This window comes from Microchirus variegatus (assembly GCF_963457635.1).
Source record: "Microchirus variegatus genome assembly, chromosome: 5".
NCBI lineage: Eukaryota > Metazoa > Chordata > Actinopteri > Pleuronectiformes > Soleidae > Microchirus > Microchirus variegatus.
In genome coordinates, this window is record NC_139806.1 from 24,912,754 (window position 1) to 24,936,525 (window position 23,772).

A 23,772-nucleotide genomic window follows, 5' to 3' on the forward strand; every position below is an offset into this window, starting at 1 on the left:
ACATTGATCTTGAAGAATCTTAATGCACTCTCCCTGTTGTTCATGTCTCATATCAGTAAGCATCATCTGTGTGCTGAAGTGCTTTTGAACAAGACGCGACAGGGCAAACTGAAAACAAGCATTTCCCCCCACAGGAAGCAATACATTATCACATTATTACTACTGTGATAATACATAGCAGCCAAATAGAAGGCGCACTTGTATTTCGTACGCTTGTTTTTTCTACCGTTTGATTGACTGCTTCTATGGCAGACGCAGGGCCCGAACAATAACAAGAACACAGTGTAAACAGGAAACAGGAAGTGGATGTCTGACAGATCAACAGGCTGAGAGGGAAACTGTTATTACACATATTAGCTTTTTGAAACGACAGACACGGAGGAAAAGTTTGTGGAGCTGAACTGTCGGGCCTCTTTTCTTCCTCTCTTTGATAGCCTGATTAGATATCCCATGACTTAACACTTCAAACAGTCCGCTCACAGCAGCCGTAATTTCCTGTAATCTATGGCCATTCGAGTAATCCCAGTTTTTCAGAGGGGCAGGTTTTCTTACAAAACGATTTTGCCTACCAGTTAATCTATTATCCATAGTCTGTTTTTCTCCTTTTTATTCTATTTTGTCTCTGTTACTTGAGCCCATTTCATAATTTACAACAACAAATATGTGTATTTTTTTGTTATGACTCTGATGATACTTCTACTACTTAGCCTTCCTTTCACGAGGTAACCAACCGTTTTTCTCCCTCTTTTGCTTGTTCTTGTCGCACTTTTCTTTACTGATACCTCGACTTCTTTGAAGATGCTATAGCAAATGTATAATTCACAGTGTTTCGTCTTCAAACACAAACCACTACTTGACTCGCTCGTGCTGTAACCAAAAGCATACGGAGACTAAACAAATCGATGAGTAGCCTTCAGAGGGGTGAATATCCCAAAGTTTTATTTAAAGGTCCCGTATTATACCCTATTTCTCCAAGTTAACCTAGTTCCCTGATGTCCTAATGAACATGTCTGTGACATGCTTTGGTCAAAATACCATAAGGATGAAGCACCACAGCAGTTTAATCACCCTGCCAAAACAGCCCTGTTCAGAACGCTCAGTTTAGAAGTATCTCTTTAGGTCCACCTTAAAACTCCTCTGAGGCTGGGAGTTTGTGTAGAACTCTGTGCTGCACTGTGGAGCCAAGAATAGAACTTTACGCGGACTTACGGTTTTCGGATACCGTTGCCCTCGCCAGCACTCTCGCGTGTTTTACGGACAAAACGGAGCTCCGCGAGACAACAATTCTAGGAATTTAGCGCATTGTGACGTCCCAGTGAGCGTGGAAGTAAACATCGCGTGTTTCATCTCCTGTACTTAGACTGAGGAGGACCACAAAAACATGACTGAGTCATCTTTTTTCACACTTTGCCGATTGGTAGTCCCAAATATAAGTATTAAAATGATTAAAACGTTGATTTTGCATAATATGGGACCTTTAAAAACAAACTTATAAACACACATAGACACAGTTGTAATTATCATAATCAACAATAACCATAATAGTGGTCTCTTGGGGCCTCTTTCTTTCAGTGCCGGGCCTTTTGAATCATCATAGTCACTAATGCAGTAATTACAGCAACAGTTTTCAGACGCAGTTCTGTCCCAGAGTGGCTGATAAAAATGATATTCCATCCTGCAAAACAGTCCTCACTCGTGCTGAGTGGTGGTGTTTTTTTCGTGAAGCGTGCCACCGGTAACTGATCAGTTACAAGCAGTTACGACAGCTACACAGGCATTAGTAAGTTGTTTCACTCTCTCACACACACACACACACAGAGAGAGAGATGGTGAAAACCATCATTCTGTCAGAAAGCTTTGCCAAGTAACTTGGCAGGCAGGTGAAAGAAGACATCTGAGGAAAACAGGGAGACAGAGAAGAGACAGTGAAGCACTGATCTGTTGTTCAGTTTGTCTGCACTAACTGACTCGCTGCAATTTCTCCACCTGTCAGCAGCAATTCACCCGATGCAGTGGTGGAGTGTGTGTGTGTGTGTGTGCGTGTGTGTGTTTTGGAGATTTTTTTTTTTTTTTTGCTTGTTTGTTTTTTGTTCTCTTCCAAGGCAGCATTGTTATTCTTGGCTCAGTAAAACAGCAAGTCTTTTGGGAATAAAACGGACACAGGCGCTCAGTCTTAAACATCCACACTAATTCACACACATATAGGTTTGTACAGTTATACTCCAAAGCCGCATCCCTAACCATAACCAGATAATGCCTAACCCTAACATTAACCTAAGCAAAATTCAAATTTTAGCCCTCAGAAATGACATTTTTGGTCTCCATGAGGAATACTAGTCCTGACAAGGATAGTGTTTATGCATGAGAAGGTCCTAAAAAGTAACATATACAAGAACACACACACAGTCACGCATATACATGCATACTGGAATTCCCCCGGATGTCACCCTTGCCCTGTTGGCATTGTAACTGTTTAAATGACAGCATCGTGTTTGAAACAAACTCCCACAATCCTCTTTCTTCATTCTCTCGGTGCCATTTGTTTCCCCTTAACGTGCACACACACACACACACACACACACACACACACACACACACACACACACACACACACACACACACACACACACACACACACACACACACACACACACACACACTGTGCCCCCCCTCCTCATCCCCACTTCTCCACAGTCCCGACGCCTCCTCCATCCCATCACTCTGTCACTTCCTGTCTCTCTCTTCAGGTCTGTGTTAGCCCAATATATTAAATATTAATGTCAGTTGTGCTCTGAGCCATAATTGCCATCTCAGCCTCTGAATAATGGATGCCACTGTGCTGTTCACTACTACGCCATGACTAACAGGCCAAAAAAACAGCGCGCAGCTGTGGTTTGCCACATTACTCTGGTTTAGAGGCTTAATAACACACAACCTCCAAGTGTGTTGACTCTGTCGACTATAATACCATGTTTCTATATCAGCAAATATTGTACTTTTTGTTGGCGCGGCGCTGTGTGCTTAGTGTCAACTTATTTTTGAATGAATGGAGGAAGTGCTACAGTTATTACTGGGTTTGGATAAGCGATACAAACACAACTGATGCATATTGTATGTCTAGATTAACTGTAAATGCACATTCATCAGGTGGCACAACTTCACATCAAATGCGAACCCTTTACGGTAAGGAAAAATTATTTCTTTGCATTTTTTTTTCTTATGATAACAATAACGACAATCAATATATATATATATATATAATTTTTTTTTTTCTTTAATTAGACCCTACAGATACAGGCCTCTACCAAACGGTTGAGACGTCTGTTCATAATAAACCTGGTTTCCATAATTTATAAAGTACAACATTCACAAGTCACATTAAGTGTTAGTGAGTTCAGCTTGATGCATTTGTCAATGAGATATAGTGACTTAAAGTGTGGTCGACCAAATGGTTGAGTAGTACCTTAAAGGGCTAATGTTGCCGTGGTAATACCAGCCGTCTATTAGCCTGATGTTTGGGATTCTTCTTCACCGTAATCTTCACCGTATTCTGACTTGTTAAAGCAAGGAAAACAGTTGTAAGGATAAATGGCCACCTTAACCTTTACTTTTTACGATCCATTGTGCAAAAAAAAAGATCCCGTCCAACTGGTGTACATTAACTAGTGTCACAACCTTTTATACTGTTCCAAAAAGCCATCATGTTTCATTGACTGTCATGTAAAAACCTCCCGTTTTCTCACTTTACTGGTTAGCCCATGTACTAAAAATTAAATATTGTATTGTTTGGTCATAATCAAACGCGGTAAATCTAACACTGTGATCCTGTTTCGACATATTTTGTTTTTCTGGATTTTCTTGTTATCTAATTGAGGCAAATGTCAAAAAATTAAATCTTAAAAAAAAAAAAAAAGAAATCCAAAAAGATGGAACACGTTAGAGTCTTGAACCTTGAGATTTCTTCCTCTGTGTCTTTATCGCAGCATTTTTTTTTTGTTCTCATCTCCGTGAGTCGGTTTTTCTGCGATTCTGTCGGAAAGCTTTGCCGAGTAACTCAGCAGGCACTTGAAATAAGAGATGTGAGGGGAAGCGGGGAGTCGCAGAAGGGATGGAGAAACACTGATCTGTGCTCACATTTGTCTGCCACAGTGACTCACACCTGCAGTGTCCTTATCGAGCAGCAGTGAGTGGATGTACTTGCGTTTGGTACATATTTAGGACCTTTTCTGGCAAAAACACTAACCCTGTCAGGACCAGTCGTCGGCTAGTCGTATAGGACTAAGATTTAAATTGTAGTTAGGTTAAGGTTAGGGTTAGGGTTAGGCATTAACTAGTTTTAGTTAAGGATAAGACTTTGTTTAGGCTGTTCATATGGATGGAAATAATTGCAGTGTCCTAAGAAGAATACCTGCCCCAACCTGTGTGTGTGTGTGTGTGAAGTGCTGTGTTGGGTCAGCTCCCTGAGTGCAGTACTTGCAATATAACAAAGGTCAACAGCTCTTATATCACTTGAACATGATCGGGCATCGGAGAGAGAGGGAGGAGGGCTGAAGGAGAGAGAGGGGGGTGGGAGAGTGTTCCCCTCCCCCCACAGTCATTCAGGCTCTTTATAATTGCCCGGTTTAATTGGAGGCCTCTTAATGACCAGCGACTGGACCAGCCAATCAATTCACACACACACAAGGTGTTGTGTGTGTGTGTGTGTGTGTGTGTGTGTGTGTGTGTGTGTGTGTGTGTGTGTGTGTGTGTGTGTGTGTGTGTGTGTGTGTGTGTGTGTGTGTGTGTGTGTGTAGCTGCGGGGCTTTTTGAAGCACAGTTGATTAGGTCAGATGAGGTCAAGTGACGAAGAGGAACGCACATATACCACAATAAAATGTAAGGATATGTTCTGTCGCCCAGAGGAAACACTGGTAGACGGCAATAATGGAAATAATGAGAAGCATCACCAACAATACAGTGTCTGAGATGATTTGGTCTTTCAGGACATTTCCATGCACAGTTACGCGGTTACATTTAACTTGTCCCAAATAATTGAAACAAGTGTGTTCACCTCCACTACACTAGAGGGCAATATGCTCTCATTCCGCTTGTTTGTTTCCAGTTTAGCTGGCGGTTCGATGCTAGGTGGAGTCTATAAACTTTAAGATATTGATTTCCTTGTCAGTCCATGTTGGTTTTTCTGGCTCCCTCTTTACTTATTGCCCGGTCAAATTGTGGGTGCAGGAAGTGTGGAGCATGTGCAGAGCGACCAGGCCACCTTAAGTCTGACTGAACCTATACATACCAGGGGTGGGTCAAAATATCGATCTGGCGAAATATATCGTTGTCCTTCCTTGTGCAATTGATACACCAGGGCAATTATCGATATTTAAATAAACAAATTAAGGCGCTCTAAAGTAAACGGACCCTGTCAGTTTCACTCACTGAGGGAGTTTACAGCAGGATATGGTGGAGAAAGCTACGTTAAGAGATGCTCCAACCACTTGCAATTGTGATTATCGTGGATTATTGGTATTGTGGACCGTGTATCGCATTATCGGGTGTTTCGACTATGATGTTTATATGTACTTTAAAAGCGTAACTGACTTGACTAACACTATTTGAATCTTGGTCCTATCAGTCTGCAAATTGTGAAAAAAGATGACTCAGTATTATGGCTAAGTACAGGAGAGAAAACACGCGATGTTGACTTTCACGCTCACTGGGACGTCACAATGCGCTATATTCCTGGAATTGTTGTCTCGCGGAGCTCCGCTTTGTCCGTAAAACACGTGAGAGTGCTGGCGAGGGGCATCCTCCATATCCAGAAACTGGAAGTCCGCAAAAAGTTCTATTTTGGCTGCACAGAGCAGCACAGAGTTCTACACAAATTTCCAGCCTCAGAGGATTTATCTGTCCAGTGGATACATGTTATATGAAGGTTAGGAAAAGTTTTTTTCGTTTTTTTCCTCATAGCATCAACAATCCATAAAAAAACTGCACACCATCATGTCCTCACGACAGCATTTAAATACAAGGTTCACTATTGTTCCCTTCCACCAGCGTCCTCTCCACTTCTAAGCAAGAACTTCGCCTCAAACACGTCGTGAACTAGGTCACGATTGTGAAATGACAAAAACAAACATAATCTGGGGAGAAAATATGTTCCGTATGAAATGTAATTTGAGAATTCAGTCGAGTTGTGTGGGAACTCTGTTTTTTTGTGAGACGGGGGAGGGTTTATTTATGTCTGTTGTTTCATCACAGGTCTGAGTGAAAAACAAATTTTCTCCGTGTGATTCCAGCAGCAACAAGGCTCTTTTTTCACCCAAAAAAAAAAAACCCTTCTGAGCTTCAGAGCTTGTGTTAATAACATTTTCTCTGTCAGAATTCAGTCTTGTGAGGGATTTACTTTATGCAAACACATTAGCGCTTGTGACGCAGCCAGTTGTTTGGCTTTTGCAACAATGCAAGAAATTTTTTTTATTTCCTTCATGAAATGTCTCGCAGGCCATTGGCAAAAGTTGTATACTGTAGCTTTAAGACTAAGGCTGCTGTGGATGAATTGATGGTGAATGATTGGAGAAACACTCATTTTAATAATGACAGTTACAATAAAATAGAGCATTAATGTAATTTTCCTGCCAGAATCTGATGTTAGCTTTGGCACTGATACCCATGTAGTTCAGGACTTACTGACAGCAAAAATAAATCCACTTTTTTTTTTTTTTTTCAAATGTACTTGTATCAATTTACAAAATACACTCATCTCAGTAAGAAGGGGTAAAATGCTTTGTTCCAGACTTAGCTACGAGGGAATTTCCAACTGATCAGACACAATTATATACACACACGGACACACAATAGCACACAGAATAAAGACAGTATACAATGTCAATCAATGTGCAACATAGATTATCAGAAGAAAATATGGAAATCTATACTATTGAAGTATTATTTTGCACTGTATAATCTACGCTGAAGTCCCGTAATATTTTCAGGTACTGCAATATCTAATGTTTTGTTTCCTTATCCACAGGAAGTACATTTTACTCCTCATTTTCTGATAATAAATAATGATTGACAGCAACAGCACCTGTCCACAACAACAATTTAATTTTCTGATTATTATTTTTTTTTTCTCTCCACTATTTCTTTAATCTCCTCAGCATATTTCAGGCAGAAACACTGTGGACTGTGTGTGTGTGTGTGTGTGTGTGTGTGTGATCCTCCCGCCTCCCTTACATAGAGATGTACAGCGGAGGGTCAGCTGAGGCGGTTGTGTTAACGCTATGCTAGTGTTGTGAAGAGGACTAGACAGTGGGAGGTCAGCAGGGGTCAGTGTGGCTGTCCTCTGCTGTGATAGGCTGTCACCCAGGGGTCAGGGGTCAAGGTAATTAGCCATGCAGAATCCCGGCGGCGGTGTTCTAACGAAGCCTGAGCTCGTTAACGCAGAGTTTTACACTCAGACCTGCCACTGGACTGTGCTGCACCGTCACACACTAACACACACACAATCGCAGTCACACAAGCTCACACCTCTGCTTTGTTCCGGCGGTTCAGTTCAAGAGCTGTCATCTTTCATACAGCGGAGCACCAGGCTCAGCCACGAGGGAGCGGAGGTGATGAAGACTTCGCAAAAGTTCCCGATTATTTAAATGCAATACAAAAGCTTTATAATTACAACGCGCAAACGTCACATTTCTGTCCAATAAACCCGAAAGAAATTAAAACAAAGAGCAAAACAAAACAAAAGGGAGAAAGACATGCAAGTGTAAACAAGCAAATAGGTCTAACTGTTGTATATCTGCGAAAAAATACTGTATTGTTCCATTTTTGCTAATTGTTTCTTAGATATTTAAAGTGACAACGACCAAAATAACAGTGAGACAGGCTGGTGGGTTAAAGGGTTTTAGTGCAACCACATCACTGTGAACAAACTGTGACTAAGTCACCACCAAAAGAAAGTAAAAGCCGTGGTCTTGAACACAGGCCTATATTTCACAGGAAATTCTCACCCTTGTCAACGTTACAGCGACACATCTGCCAAACAGAAGACTATAGTCTTTAGTCTGTCACGTAGGTTTGGCTGCTTTGGCCTCGCTTCGAGGTGGGGGTTGAATTCATTTGAATTAGAGGTTTTGTCTGGAAAGAATGAAGAGCGAGAATGTCTGGAAACGGGGGCAAAGTTTGGAGAATAGATGCATTTGCATTAATTATAATTAACATTAAAATGAAGAAAAAAAATTGATACTTAAACACAAGCTTATATTTTATTCATTTATATTTCTGTGTAAAGTTTTAATTATCCTGACGTAAATTTTCCGTTCCCGTTGTGTGTATTTATTCTGTTTTATTTTTAGAGATTAAAAAGTGCAGTATTAACCACTTTTATTCTACTACCTCAGAGAAAGAGAAACATAATTCTCTTTCATAGGGTATATGGGGTGTATATTTAAAACATATTTAACATATTCTGCACTTCTCTGTACCGAGTTTTTCATTGAATTTTTTTTTTAACTAAATCATGAAGTCATGTTTGACTTCATGTTTTAGAGTGACGTACAACTTTATATGTATATAACTTGTATATATATATACATATATGTATATATAATATATGTATATATACATACATATATATAGAGTGACTTTTGACTTTAGAGTGACGTATAACTTCATATCTATATAGCTTGTATGTATATATGTATGTATATATAATATATGTATATACATACATATATGGAGAGTGACGTATGACTTTAGAGTGACGTATTACTTTATATCTGATAGCTTGTATATATATACATATATAGTGATGTATGACTTTATATCTATATAACTTGTATATATATACATATATATAGTGACGTATGACTTTAGAGTGACGTATTACTTTATATTTAGATAGCTTGTATATATATACATATGTATATATAATATATGTATATATATACATATATAGAGACTGACGCATAACTTTATATCTATATAGCTTGTGTGAGTGTATGTATGTATTTTTTTATTATACTTAATTAAGTGGACTTAATTAAAAGTAAATAAATAAATATATATATATATATATATATATATATATATATATACATAGATATATATACACACATATATATATAATGTTAAACTAACTTTGCAGTCAAACAGCGTTGACTTTTACTGTTTTGTTTTATCCAGTTTTGAAAAATATGTGTCAAAATAGAAATGTTTTGTTAAATGTGTTTTGCGTTACAGTGTTAGAGCCCTCCTTTTGTTGCATCTCACCGTGTTTGGAGCGCAGCTCTGTTTTTCAGCAGTGGTACAAACACCGCCAAATATGATATTTACGTCTGATACACGTACGTACGTATCTGCGGTTTGCAGAGTTGCGACATACGACGATCGCGGCCCTGATGTACGTTTGTTTTATGGAGTTGTAACAAACACCTGAACATGTGCGAGCGTGTGTTTCTCGTGCCAGAACGGCCAGCTGGCTCACACCGAAAACACACTGTGGATGTGTTTGTTTGCTGGTGATCTGACCATCTGTGTGTTTGATTCATCGTGTCGACGCCTATACGTCCATGACATATGGTCCCGTTTAAAACACACAGTGTCAACACACACATAGAGCTCCTTTTTTTAATGAAATTAAATGAAATCAGGGTCAGTATAAAGAAAACGCTTTTACCGCATGCTTTTTGAAACAGTTTCACAATTGTTCTGTGTTGAACAAAAGCCTCAGAAAAGACAATAAAGTTTGGATTCACTGGAGGTCAAACTTGAGATTTTCTCAAACTTAAAACATGGCTCGCAGTCAAATGTATTTTCACCAGTCTGTTGTTTTATTCACCTTCTTGTGTGTTCATCATCATGTATTTTTTGGCTTCTCAAAGCAGTCGGTGTGGATTTAAGCAGAATAAAAAACCACATATCCACAATGGAAACTCCATGAGGAAATTCATTTTAAAATTTCCAGCAGTATGAAATATTAATTTTTCTGTCTGCTGTGAGTGTTAGAGACTGGGCTTGAATTCACATTTCCTGAAGGAAAGTAGTGAGGTTGTCTTCACTCTGGTCCAATGTTAAACTCTTAACCTCACATTTTTTCCCCCTCTCTATCCTCTCTGTTTCTATAGATTCTTCCTCAAGTTTTTCCTGAAGTGCAACCAGAACTGTTTAAAGAATGCAGGGAACCCACGGGACATGCGGAGGTTCCAGGTAGAAAACCACTTCTTTTTTTTCCCCCCCTCTCTCTCCTCTGCTTGTGGATTTAAGTCGTACAAATACACAAGTTCACCGTAACACATTAAACACAGGAATGCGTGCGTACATGTAAGTAAATAAGCGATCGCAGGAAACGTGCGATCGTGACCTCGTCTGGGCAGAACATAAATAAATATGCACACAATGCGCGGAGACAATGGAAGAAAGAAAGAGAGGGGGATGCAGGGGTCGGGATTAAGATTTAAGGCGGTGCAGTCTTTATTATTTCCTTATCTTCGCAGCCAGAAAACAATCAGGAAGACACCACTTGAGTTTGAGTGGAAATATTGGAGGCTTGAGAGATACTCATAGATTTATTACAAGGGCACGTGTGTGTGTGTGTGTGTGTGTGTGTGTGTGTGTGTGTGTGTGTGTGTGTGTGTGTGTGTGTGTGTGTGTGTGTGTGTGTGTGTGTGTGTGTGTGTGTGTGTGTGTGTGTGTGTGTGTGTGTGTGTGTGTGTGTGTGTGTGTGTGTGTGTGTGTGTGTGTGTGTGTGCGCGCGAGACAGCGATACAGTAAAGTTGTACAGTAGCGAGCGGGTGACAGTGTCTGCGCCTCTAATTGTGCAGCTCTATTGTAGTGGAACCACAGAAGACAGCTCTGTTTCCCTGGGAGATAATTAAGGGCCGGACCCATCAGGAACTATTGAACAGAGGAGGATAGACACTGCACACACACACACACACACACACACACACACACACACACACACACACACACACTGAGTGTGTGTTGAGGGTGATAGTAATAGCAGTGATAACGGGTTACATTTAAAGAGCTTTTCACACTTTCACGCTTTCAACTTTGTAATTCGGCCCCTTTTCCCTTTTTTTCCTGCTCCCTTGCTCTTTCTCTCACTTCTTCATTTTGTCCACCATCTTTTATTTACGGCCTTATCTTTGTCCCCCCTCGCCTCTCCGCAGGTGGTGGTGTCGACTACGGTGAGCGTAGAGGGCCATGTTCTGTCGGTGTCCGACAACATGTTCGTCCACAACAACTCCAAACATGGCCGACGGGCCCGCAGGCTCGACCCCGTGGAGGGAACGGCGTCTTACCTAGAACACGGTAATACGAGTGTGTGTGTGTGTGTCTGTGTGTGTGTGTGTGAATATGTGTAAGTGTAAGCAGCATGGCCACCAGATGGTTGATGGTTTAATCCTATCAGGTGATTCCTGCCCCTCCATCTGGCTAATCCAACCATCTACACACACACACACACACACACACACTAATGTAATTATGCTTCTTTTTCATAAAAAAAAGAGCGGTTGTTGTATTTCAGCTGAATACTGATCACACACACACACACACACACACTCTGCAACATGTGTTGGTGTTTGACAGACAAGCTGTTATTGTTGTGATATTAAACTGGATCTTGTATACGCACAATACTCAACACAGCAGTGACACAAAGCTGACTGCATCCAGTCGCTTTGAAATACCACTCAATTCAATTCAATTCAAATAAAAGCATTATTTTTGCAACAAAATCTGTAGTAATCTCATCACAGACTTTCTGGTAAAGGCATCTTTTTGTGATAAGGAAGCAATAAATAACACAAAGGAGTGTGCACATTTAAAAGCTAATTCCAAGGGGGAATTTCAGAGTTTCAGTGACCATAGTTGATCACGACCACAGCTTAAATCCAAGGGTTTAGCATAAAAACAATATGAGGTGAAGATGCAAAAGGACTCGAAGCCAGATTCCTGTCCTTGTTTGGAGTCCGATCGGCCTTTAATGGAAACAAATGTTTTCCCTCCAACCATGACTGTCGAGTGTGATTTCATGTGATTTTTGTGGCTTCTACTCAGCAACTTACAGAAATACAGTCTGTTAATATTTATTCTGCTTTACTTTCCCCTCCCCTTTCGTCCACCTCTCTCTCTCTCTCTCTTACTTTAACCCCTCCATACCCTCGATTTCCCTCAGGAGCAGCTCCATGTATCAAAGCCATCAGTCCTAGTGAGGGGTGGACTACAGGGGGCGCTACGGTCATCATCATCGGGGACAACTTCTTTGACGGTCTCCAAGTCATTTTCGGTACCATGCTGGTCTGGAGCGAGGTTCGTTTGCCCGCAATCAGCATCCTGTGTGTGTGTTGTTTTAGCCCCTCATGTGTGCGCTTTTGCCCTCCGACTGTTGGGAGTCATTCAATATGAAAACATACTTTTCCTCATGGTCAGGCTCTTAACTGTGTTTGTCCAAATGAGGTTTGCCTCACTAATGAGCCCCCGCCAATAAGCACCGTCCTCACCCACACTCCCTCTGTCTCTTTCTCTGTGGGATACTGATCAAATCAGCAGATTGCGATCACTTTAACGCACACAAAAACACACACGCACACGCACACACACACTATCATACTTTTACCCGAACGCCACTCCTCCACAGAATGTTTATTTGTCTTCTGACTCCACTCACCGTGTGCGCCGAGCAGCCGCGGGCTCCTTTCCAACGACAACACAAAGTGTGTGTTTGTGTGTGTACACGGTGGCATACATGGATGGATTTGTGTACGTGTATAATGTGTGTGTTATAAGAGCTGAGGGGTTTGTTTACAGTGTTGAGAGCCACACTTACACACACTAACATGTGTACAGAGTCTCAGTTCACTTGAGTTCAAACTGACTCAGCTCTCTTGGCGTTCCTCAGACTGCCTTCTGATGGAGCCGAGCCAACGAAATGTTTCATTTGCACTCAACCTGATTATTGATTCGGAGGCGAGAAAACACAGTTTGAAGATTTTTAGTGGAAAATGATAGCTCATGTTTGCCAAGTTGTCTTCACTCGCGTCTCTTCATTCTGCCTTTTTGCAAATATGGGCCAAATATTAAAGAGTCATTTGGAAAAGCATCCATAAAAATATGATGCTAAATGCCTCATGTTTGGTCCCACTGAAGTGTGCATGTATAAGTGCTGGGAAATTTGGCTTTAATTATAGTCAATTAAAGTTATAGCAGTGTATTTCTTTGCGTGACAAACATGAGTTTTTGAGAAATACTTGTAATATAGTAGTTCACATGAATTTTTAACTCAAAATATAAAGTTTGAACGGAAAGAAGTTAGGACTAAGTAAATAAGTGTGAGCTGTGTTTGCAGCTGACTTGAAATTCACATGCGGAATCCGTAACGTAAATAAACCTCGGCGAGTGCCGATTTTCACCACATTAGCAAGTGCAAACGCAATAACCTCCAGCCCCGCAAACGAAAATAAACTTTAAACCAGAGCTGTTAGCAAACAAGTTAATGTAAAATCATGCTGAATGGTCAATACTGATCCATGGTAGGAGTTGAAGGGGACATATTCTGCTAAATCAACTTTTTAATCATTTAAATCCTTAGATTTGGGACTCTAGAGACCCAATCAGTCGGCAAAATGTGAAAAAATATGACTTATTTGTGTTTTTGTGGTCCTCAGGGGATAAAACACGCAATCTTGAGTTCCGCGATCACAATGCGCTAAATTCCTGGAGTTGTTGTCTCGCGGGGCTCTGCTTTGTCCGTAAAACACGCCAGAGTGCTGGCGAGGGCAACGGCATCTGAAAACCGGAAATCCGCGAAAAGTTCTATTCTTGGCTCCACAGTGCAGCACAGAGTTCTACACAAACTTCCAGCCTCAGAGGATTTATCAGTCCAGTGGATACAGGTTATATATGACGTCAATGTGCCTGCTAGAGCCTGCAAATGATCACTTTTCCAAATTCTAACTGCTGTTAGCTCCCAGTAGCCTCTGTGGCTGATGTCATTTCCTGTTCCTTAAGTTTCATTTTACTTTTTTTTTAAGGTGGACCTAAAGAGATACTACTAAACAGAGCGTTCTGAACAGGGCTGTTTTGGCAGAGTGATTGAACTGCTGTGGTGCTTCATCCGTTGACAAAAGCATGTCACAGACATGTTCATTAGGACACCAGGGAACTAGGTTAACTTGGAGAAATAGGGTATAATATGAAGTGTAAAATTCGTTTGAGCCGAATTTTCTTTTTGTACTGACTCCCGATCAACTTCTGTCTGCAGTTAATCACGCCGCACGCCATCCGGGTGCAGACGCCGCCCAGACACATTCCTGGCGTCGTGGAGGTCACTCTGTCTTACAAGTCGAAACAGTTCTGCAAGGGCACACCGGGAAGGTTCATATACACAGGTATGTTCACTGTACACACAAACGCACGCGCGTGCACGTGCACAAACACAAGTATAACGGCTGTACTTTCCCTCGGATTTCTCGAGGGGAGCTTTAATTTTTCATTGCTGTTCTCTTTTTTGGGGGGAAATGTTTGTTTGTGTTTGTAAGTGCCTCCTGTGTCTATGTCCATGTGTGTGTGTGTGTGTGTGCAGCTTCCATGAGTTGCAGTTCACTCTCAGGCCAGACAGCGTTGAACTAATGACTGTAGATTAGTCAACATTAACAACCCACACTCGTTCGAATGTTGCCATAATCAGAGGCTCGTTAAAACCAGCTACAATTAAACAGTCTGCTCTTTATAGCCCTCCATACTGAAGCCATTAGTGAAATCATCCAGAACACCCAGTTTACTAACACACACACTCATACTATACCCCACCATGAAAAAGTGTGTCTGATTCCTGAGCGTTTTCCCGTTGAATTCAACAGAGGAAAGAAAAAAACCATGCGTGTGCATTTGTGTGTGTGTGTGTGCGCGCGTTTTGTGCGGACATGTGAAAATGGATCGAGGTGATGTGATGTCTGGTATTGATCCGCTCAACATGGCTCCATCACACCATAATAATGACGTCATTAATAGTGAGAGAAAGAGAGAGACGGGCGAATAAAACCGCAGCTGTGTAAATTATCCCAGGTACGAGGCGTCTCGTGACCTCAGCGATTAAACAAAGATAAAGATGAGGATTAAAATCGGATCAATTATGGTATTAAAAAAAAATCAGTTTTACTGTTGGTGTCAGGCTGAGGAAAGTTTTAAAATGTCCTTTTCTAAATTCAAAATAAAGCTACACTTGCACCTTCAGCATCAGATTACATGTGAAATCTAAACAAACATCAGAAAAGAAGGGAAAAAAAGTCAATGAATGTCGCTGGTCAGACAAAGAAAGTGGGTTCATTGCTTTGTGGTTGTGAAAGTGGGCGAAAAAAAAGATATTTATGTTACAGCAACAATTACGAGTGCAATAAAACAGGATTTAAACCTGATCAATGATGATGAAAAACTGAACCGTGTCAGTTTTACTGTTGGTGTCAGGTTCAATAAAGTTTTAATGTTCAGTTTTATCCTGCTTTATCCTCCACATGAGGGCGGCGGGGGGGTGGGGGGGTGGAGACAGTCCCAGCTGACACAGGGCGAAAGGCGGGGTCACACTCTGGACACTCGTCCATCACAGAGCCAACACCTCCAGTTAATTTAGAGTGTAGTTAAACTAATCTGCATTTTTTTGTGGGTGGAAGAACCCTAAGAGAACCCACATTTAGATGGGGAGAACACGCCAAAAACAATGCCAGCCTCTGTACATGTACCAAATTTTTGTTGTTCTTTGATAACATTGTTAGCTACACCTATATTTATTTAAAGGTGCATTATGTAATAAATCTAAATCAACTGGCCATAAAATCATCCTAATATGTCACAGACTCAGGAATAATGTTCATATAACAAACTGAACTCACCAACAACAACAGTACAGACAATATTCGCATTAAAATAAATACTTTGCAGACTGCAAATCATGTTTATGTTTTGAAATCATGTTTTGGCATGTGGCGCCACCTACCGCTGTCTACCAATCATTGCAGTCAGTAGAGTCTCAGCTGCCGAGCAACCACGGGTTGCCAGTTAAGTCAGAAAACAAAACCTAAAAGACCTCGGTATTTTGAATTTGAATGTAATAACCTATTTTGGCCACATTCTTATATATGGCACCTTTAATATTAACATGAAAGCTCCCAAAAAAATCAACAAGGGACAGTTATATGACAGCAGCATTTAAGACTGCAAAAAACAGGCTTTAAACCTGATACATTTTCCATTAATAAATTGTCATATTCCCTGTTGTAAACAAAAGCTACAGTCATTTGTTGCTACTTTTTGAATAATACACCCTTAGCATCAGATTACATGCATGATGAAATAATGGCATACATGGAAATAGAAATCAACCTCAACCAACCAGGAATACATTGTTAGTTTTACTGTCGGTGTCAAAACAAAGCCTCATTTTAGCATGAGAACTATATTTAACAAAAAAAAGTCTGCTTCAGAAAAAAAAAAAAAAAGGAAAGAAAAAGTGAAGGAAAGTTGCTGACTTGACGATGAAAATAGCTACAGGTACCAGGAAAATGCTACCTCACCACATGAGTTCATCGCTGAGAGGTTTCTGGAAAGAGCAGTGAGTGGCTATGAGCACAATAAAACAGGCCCAGAACATTGTTTTAGTCATAAATCTCTTCACTTAAAGACAACGATAGTTGAAGTATATTAAAGGCCTTAAGTTCTTCTGCCTGCTCCTTCAAAGTTCTTCAGTCAAAACATCTTTGGTCTGACCCTGAGGCGAGCCGGCTGCTAATTGGTCCGTCTGGCGTCTAACTGCGCTTCCTATTGGCCGGCGGTGACCCCTGTGACCTCACGATTGGCTGATGGTTTCAACATGCGACCCAGGAAATGCGATCCGTTACCGCGGTTGCGCGACCCCGCCTCAAGGTCGACTTCGTTCTGGAAGTCGCTGGTGAAAGGTCGGCGGCGGTGAAAGCTGATTGGCCGGTGTGGGCTTTTTTTTTTTTTTTTTTGTTGCAGTGTGTTAGCTGTGGTTGCCTCTGGGTGTAAGTACCCGAGCAATTAAACGCACTGCACAGATGCAACAATATGCATCCACGGACACACACACACATGTGAAAAAGACACACAAAGCCTCACTTGCTTGGAGTCGTGTCTTACACAACGTACCACACACACACTTTCAAACGGGGGCAGGAGTTGAAAGTAAGTGTAAATCAGAAAGATATGAGGGAAAGATGGTGAGTAGTCTGGTTAACAGATGGTCTATCACATAGCCTACACACACACACACACACACACACACACACACACACACAGTCAATGCCTTATGGCTGCTTCATCTGCCTATTGGGAGAAATTAACGTTCTCTACATCACACAATGTGAAAACACAATAGTCCCAATTGATAAATCAGAGCTGATTTATTGTCAGTGCAGCTGCAGGCAGATCTAAGATCAGCCTTGGAAGAGAAACTTTTTGCATTACAGCTTTTTTTTCTCCTGCTTTATGAGCAATTTAACTCTGCGTTGGCATCAAGAAACGATAGAATAAGAGATTGAAATACAGAAGGTGAGACGGACATAAAGACAGCCACGAAAGGTGGACTTTTAAAACCAGATTGTAAAGCATCGATCGCCTGCTAAATGGATCACACATACACCGATACACATATTCAGATACACACACGTATACCAACACGCGGAAAGTTGCCAAGAGAAGAGGAGCAGCAGAGAAAGAGATCTCATCTCATAAGGGGAAGAATGAAGCAATAATTCAGTGGTATTGAACTGCTGGCTGGCCAGAGAATCGATCCCTACCACACCTTCTCTCCTCCTCCTCCTCCTCTCGTTCTTCTTCTTCTCCTTTTCCATCAGCCCTCTTTGTCCTTTTCACCCACACATTTTCCCCCCTCGCCCAGCCTCTCCTCTCTCCTGTTTGCACCCTTTTGTTTAAAGGCTGCCAAATGATGACAAGAATAATGTCACTATTGTATAATAAATCCTCGACACAGAGCTACAACACGGACAATATTTTTCTCTATTTCACTGTGCTTCTTCCACTTCCCCCTCTCTCCCTTTCCCCTCTACATTTTATTGTGAAACAGGAGTGGAGGGTCCGCCCTCATGAAACTTCTATGAGTATTGATCCGCGGGCAGCTCTGGCCTCTGAGAGGGAGAGCAAGGCTGGAAGAGGAGTGATGGAAGAATGGATGGATGGATGAAAGTGGCAGAAGGTGTAGTTAAGAAGGGGGGGGGGGGGTGAGGCTGAGCAGAACAGAGGGAGGTGTGTGTGTGTGTGTGGGGGGGGGATTCATGCTGAGATGCTTTCATGGACAGCAGGGTGGTAGAATGAGTCGAGATGAAACAGGTTCAGGGCTTCATGTCAGCAGCAGAATTGTCCCTGTTTGGTGTTTTTAAAAAAAAAAGACAAACTTATGGAAACATCTCCGGGATGGAACTTTGTATTTTAGTTGAAAATCTCTTTCTGACTCGACCTATAAAAAACCCTCAGAATTTATGACCAAAAAGTGCACACGGACATGATTTGAAGACTCGGAGATGCACTGAATTCCAAAAAAACATTCTTGAAATTGTCCGTAGGGGGATGTTTGTGAGCACACGATTGAAAAAAGTATTTTTTAGAAATTTTTTGGAAGTCGTCTTGAAAGTTCCCCACTCAAATCTCCAGATAAAGTTCAAGTGAGCTCATGTGAGAACACAGCAGGGGAAAATCTCTGGATAATTCACAGTGAGTTAGCGAATGTTCTGTCTCCTGAACGCTCCACCCAGACTCCTCCCTTTGCTGGTATGTTCTGGACTTTCTCCTGCTGTTGTGACCGGGTCTGACCTGGACAATCTTATGCTGTGTTTGTCATATGTGAACGGTAATCTTTGGGAAAAAAGACCTGTATCGACTTACAGATGACTCAGATTGGTAGAGGCAAAAGTTGATAGACAAGCCGTCAAAATTATGTTTAAGCGATTATTAAATTATTATTAAACTGCAGAAACGGTCCGAAAAACAAAGAAGGCAAAACACCTAAGTACTGATCCTTACTTAAATGTTATTTCAGCTTTGACTTAGTTAAATACTTCACATTTTTACATTTCCATCTGGTGGGCCGAAATATAACCTCTGACGGGCCAACGGTGGCCCGCGGGCCCCACTTTGGACACCCACGGAAAACATGCTTCCTAGATTCAAAAAAGAACATCTGTCGTAAACTGAGTGTTAAACAATAACTATAAATACATCTTGAGCTAACTGGACACAGGTGAACCTGGAAGAGTAGAAACAAAAAGTGTGAAAAGAGTGAATCCGATAACATTTTCTGATATTCTCATCGTGTGGTGATCTTGAGAGTTGTGGCATGTTCTGTCTTGACGATGTCCTCAGAGATGTTACTTCTAGCATTGATTTTGTATATTTAGCAGTATCTTCTTTATATTTACTGTGTTTATGACCATGGTTCAATGTCCTTGTGATTCAGGCATTTTAATCCATCCTCACAATGTGGCCCAGAGGACATGCACAGTCAGTCAGTCTATTGGCTGGACCACTTCAGTCTAAATATCTTCATAACTGTTTATGGATTTACCATTAAATCAGGAACAGACATTCGCAGTTCCCTGATGATGAATCCCACTGACTTTCCTTCATTTTCCATTTGTAGTTCTTTAATGGCACCAAGCAGCTACTCAGAGAATTGTCATTAAAAATTTGCTGCAGACATTAACGTCCCCCAAAGGATGTATTGTAATAACTTTGATGACCCCTATAATCAAGAGTCACGATCAAGTCCATTTGTAAGCTCTTAATACTATGCTGTACTCTGTGCATGTACGCATTGTTAACATTGGTTACGATCTCTTTTGCGGCTCTATTTTAAGGATCTAAGTGCTGGGATCTATTCTAAAGCACATGGAGCAAAAGCTTTGTTTATATTTAGCCTTTATTTTACATGGAAGACAGGGTCAGTATCACGTGGTTGGACAATCACAAAGAACATCAGAAAACATATACAGATAATAAACACACAGCACCAATAATTATTAATTCATTAATCAGATGAATAGATAATAGATATAAAAGTGGCAGAATATAGGCAATGTCAGGCATGTTGTCTTTTCACCGGCTGTATTTATAAAAAGGTACGGTGCTGGTCTTTGAAACAGGGGAAGCTCATTTCAGACCCAGTTATTAATACATACATTTTAACTTTAATTCTGCAAACGAACCACCAGAGCAAGGAAACTGAAATGCTATAATAGTGCTATAAAATGGGCTATATCACCATGCACATAACACAACCAGGCCTTTTGTCTAAGCTCCGCTGTCATGTATGTTTCTGCAACGCTGTCAATCAAAAACTGGTGCCGCCTTTTAGACCGTTCCTCCAATCATTATGCAGAAGCCGAGCTGACTCTGAGAGAAGCGGAGCTTCTCTCGAAGTGAAGTTTCAGTGTTGTCCCATAGAGAACAGTGGAAGCTGAGCTTCAAGTGGTTTGTAACACGGAGGCTGCTGCGGGAATACGAATTACGATTCTGAACCCGTTTAGTATTGAAATGTAAATACAACACTTAGAGCAATAGCCACTGGGTGGTGGATAGGTGCAGTGCCCAAGGATGCCAAAACATTCTGGGACAACAGTTTACCAGATCACCAAAGATCCACAGAGGTGGCATTGCCATAACATGCACCAACTGGCATTATTAGGGTCAATATATCGTCAGTTAGTGTGATATAATAGTTGATCTCTATGGTTTTAAAGTGCACAGTGAATTCTGATGTCTTTAAACTGGCACTGGTGCCTTTAATATTTTGCAGAACTATCTTCCAATCCCAGCAGAACAGAGTCCTAATATGATTGTTGTTTCACCAACAAGTCTGGTTCAGGGAAGCCTGCGAAACCACTTGATGCAATGGGCCAGATGTCAACATCGTACTGTAAACTCTGCTGGAAAGATTGTTTCTCTGTGAGATGATGATCAACATTTTCCACTCTGCGTTAATGACCCACTAAGTTTTTTCGCAGCAAACTTTGTCTCAGCAAAACATCAACGGAAAAGCCGTGTGCAAGGTCAGTGTTTGTGCGCCGATTGTCCCTCGGCTCGTATCACTGTTGCCTTTTTAATCAATCGTGTGGCTTTTGCTGCACTGATACTATTTCTGTAAACTGTGTGAGAAACTTGACCTTTGGCCCCACAAACATGTCGACACAAACCGATAAGCACACAGAGATTCATGCCATTTTAATATTGTTCTATTAATAAAAGGTCAGTTGGAGATAGTTTAGGTTTTTGAAAGCATTCTGTTGTGTACGTGACTTTGTGCGTGTGCGTCATCGTTGTGTGTGTTATATTAGGCTTGGCATCGGTTAAATGTCTCCTGAGATGTAAACAGAGTGTGGATCTGACACTGGCAGTTAATTCTGACAGTTGATATCCCACCGACTGTTAGGCAGCTGTTTTTTTAGTTTTGTTTTCCTTAGCCATAACTGTGTACAGTTTTTTTCCCTGTCTTTCTTTGGGTGGTTTAACATATGGCTCCTTTCTCATCTCCTGCTTCCATTTCCTCTCCTCTCACCTGATTCTGAGTCTAAAATGTCCTCTTCGATCACTCACTCCTTCCCTTCTCTTTTACAACGTGTGAACGTAATTCTCACATGTGAACCATAAAGAAATCGTAATTTGGCGAGAATTGGGTAAAAGAAAAAAGGAAGCGTTCTCTCGGAAAGTTTTGGTCACGACAGTTTAACATCTGGTCTTTTCACAGCTCACAATTCATAACTTTATGTTTCCTAACAGATTGAGTGGATTCAGATGCAAGGGAAAGCAGAAAATTGGGTGTGTGATGTGATAATAAAACAGACATACATATAAAAATCATGCACATGTGCTGAAGGAAACGACGAAATAACAAATTGTTCGTTCAGCTGCAAGTAATTTATGAATGCTGGATTTTGGAAAGTACCAAACATCACTGCAGCTGCACACTTGGACATCACACACCCCTCCGCACCCCACACCTACATCCATTCTTCCATTCCTTCATTATCTTTCTACTTCTCTTACTCCTCGCTTCATCCCACACATACACAGTTACTTTAGGCTTAACCAGTGAGTGAAGACACATGTTCAGGACATAAAACACACTCACACACACACACACTTTACTTAAAGTCATCATTCTGACTGACGGAGCGTTTTTCAGATTTCATCATGATTGACAAGTTGATTGGATTTAGAGTGTTGAAGAACGTAATTGCGACATTAAGGTGAACTCTGAGCGCACTTTAAAAAGCCCTTAGATTACAGCTGCACTGTTATTATCATACAGATGCTCTTGACACCGTTACTTACTTAATGTTAAAGCTGCTGCACTCCATCACACGGCCGATTTGATCCCAACAACAAAACCGCAGATGAAGTTGAAGTTTTTGGGTGCGAGCGCTTCCTGGACTCACATTACTATTGTTAGAGGTGATCTTTGGATGGGAAGCTCTGAGGCTTTCCTCTTTAAAACTATTAAAGGTCCCATATTATACCCTATTTCTCCACGTCTAGTTCCCTGGTGTCCTAATGAACATGTCTGTGACATGCTTTGGTCAAAATAGCATAAGGATGAAGCACCACATCAGTTCAATCACCCTGCCAAAACAGCCCTGTTCAGAATGCTTTGTTAAGTAGTATCTCTTTAGGTCCACCTTAAAAAAAAATAAAACGAAACTTAAGGGACAGGAAATGACATTAGCCACAGAGGCTACTGGGAGCTAACAGCAGTTAGCATTTGGAAAATTGATCATTTGCAGGCTTTTGCAGGCACATTGCTATCTATCTATCTATCTATATACCATGTATCCACTGGACAGATAAATTCTCTGAGGCTGGAAGTTTGTGTAGAACTCTGTGCTGCACTGTGGAGCCAAGAATAGAACTTTTTGTGGACTTTGCGAACTTCTGGTTTTCGGATAGTTGTTGCCCTCGCCAGAACTCTCGCGTGTTTTACGGACAAAGCGGAGCTCCGCGAGACAGCAATTGCAGGAATTTAGCATCGCGTGACGTCCCAAGGAGCGCGGAAGTCAACATCGCATGTTTTATCTCCTGTACTTAGACTGAGAAGGACCACAAAAACATGATTGAAGGATTAAAATGATTAAAAAGTTGATTTGGCATAATATAGGACCTATAAAACATGTGTTTGAACCTTTATAATAATTTGTTTCAGCCTCACAGCCAAAACATGTCATATATCTGAAACAAAAATGTGTCGGGGCCTGAGAATACGAGCAAAGATTGTAAGCAAAGATGGGATTATTTTTGGAACACTAACTTCCTAACTAACGCCGATGTTACTTTGCTGACGTTTGTTATTATTTTGGGGGATATTTGTTTCCGCTCAGGTGTTGCCAAAAAAAAGCATGTTGTTGACTTTGTGTTATTTGGGGTTGGCCTTGGGCTAAGTGGTGTCGCGGGTCGTCTTTCATTCGCAAGGTTGTGGGTTCTCTGGGAGCTAGTATACATGCTGGATGTGAATGGGTGAATGGCAAACTAGATGATTGGTTGGTTGTGTAGAATTGTTCGTCTTTTGAGATTTTAAACGCTTAGATAAAATTCCCTATATGTCCGTATTATTGCCGGCAGCCAAAAACAAATAAGGAAAACTATACCAGGAGAGGCAGGTGAGAAACTATGTGAACTGACCCTTTAACTGCAGACAGAGCAGCCAAATTCAGAGGACATTTAAACTCTCTGTTAAATTAATGGGATTCCTTAACTAATGTA

The 23,772-nt window shown here is 41.1% G+C and overlaps 1 protein-coding gene across 7 annotated transcripts in view; it reads left to right on the top strand.

The window, feature by feature from the left end:
• LOC310927935 (transcription factor COE1) overlaps window positions 1-23,772 on the top strand; it is a gene marked incomplete at both ends in the record, with an annotated part of 92,736 nt that overhangs the window by 51,789 nt on the left and 17,175 nt on the right. For 2 of the 7 annotated variants that reach the window (XM_083890368.1, XM_083890370.1), the window contains 4 exons: window positions 10,113-10,194; window positions 11,163-11,304; window positions 12,173-12,306; window positions 14,258-14,384. In XM_083890368.1, coding sequence (XP_083746494.1) covers window positions 10,113-10,194; window positions 11,163-11,304; window positions 12,173-12,306; window positions 14,258-14,384 — 485 coding nt within the window. Of the gene's footprint in view, window positions 1-10,112; window positions 10,195-11,162; window positions 11,314-12,172; window positions 12,307-14,257; window positions 14,385-23,772 lie in introns of all 7 variants that reach the window. The other 5 variants (XM_083890371.1, XM_083890374.1, XM_083890372.1 and 2 more) reach the window with 3 other exon arrangements.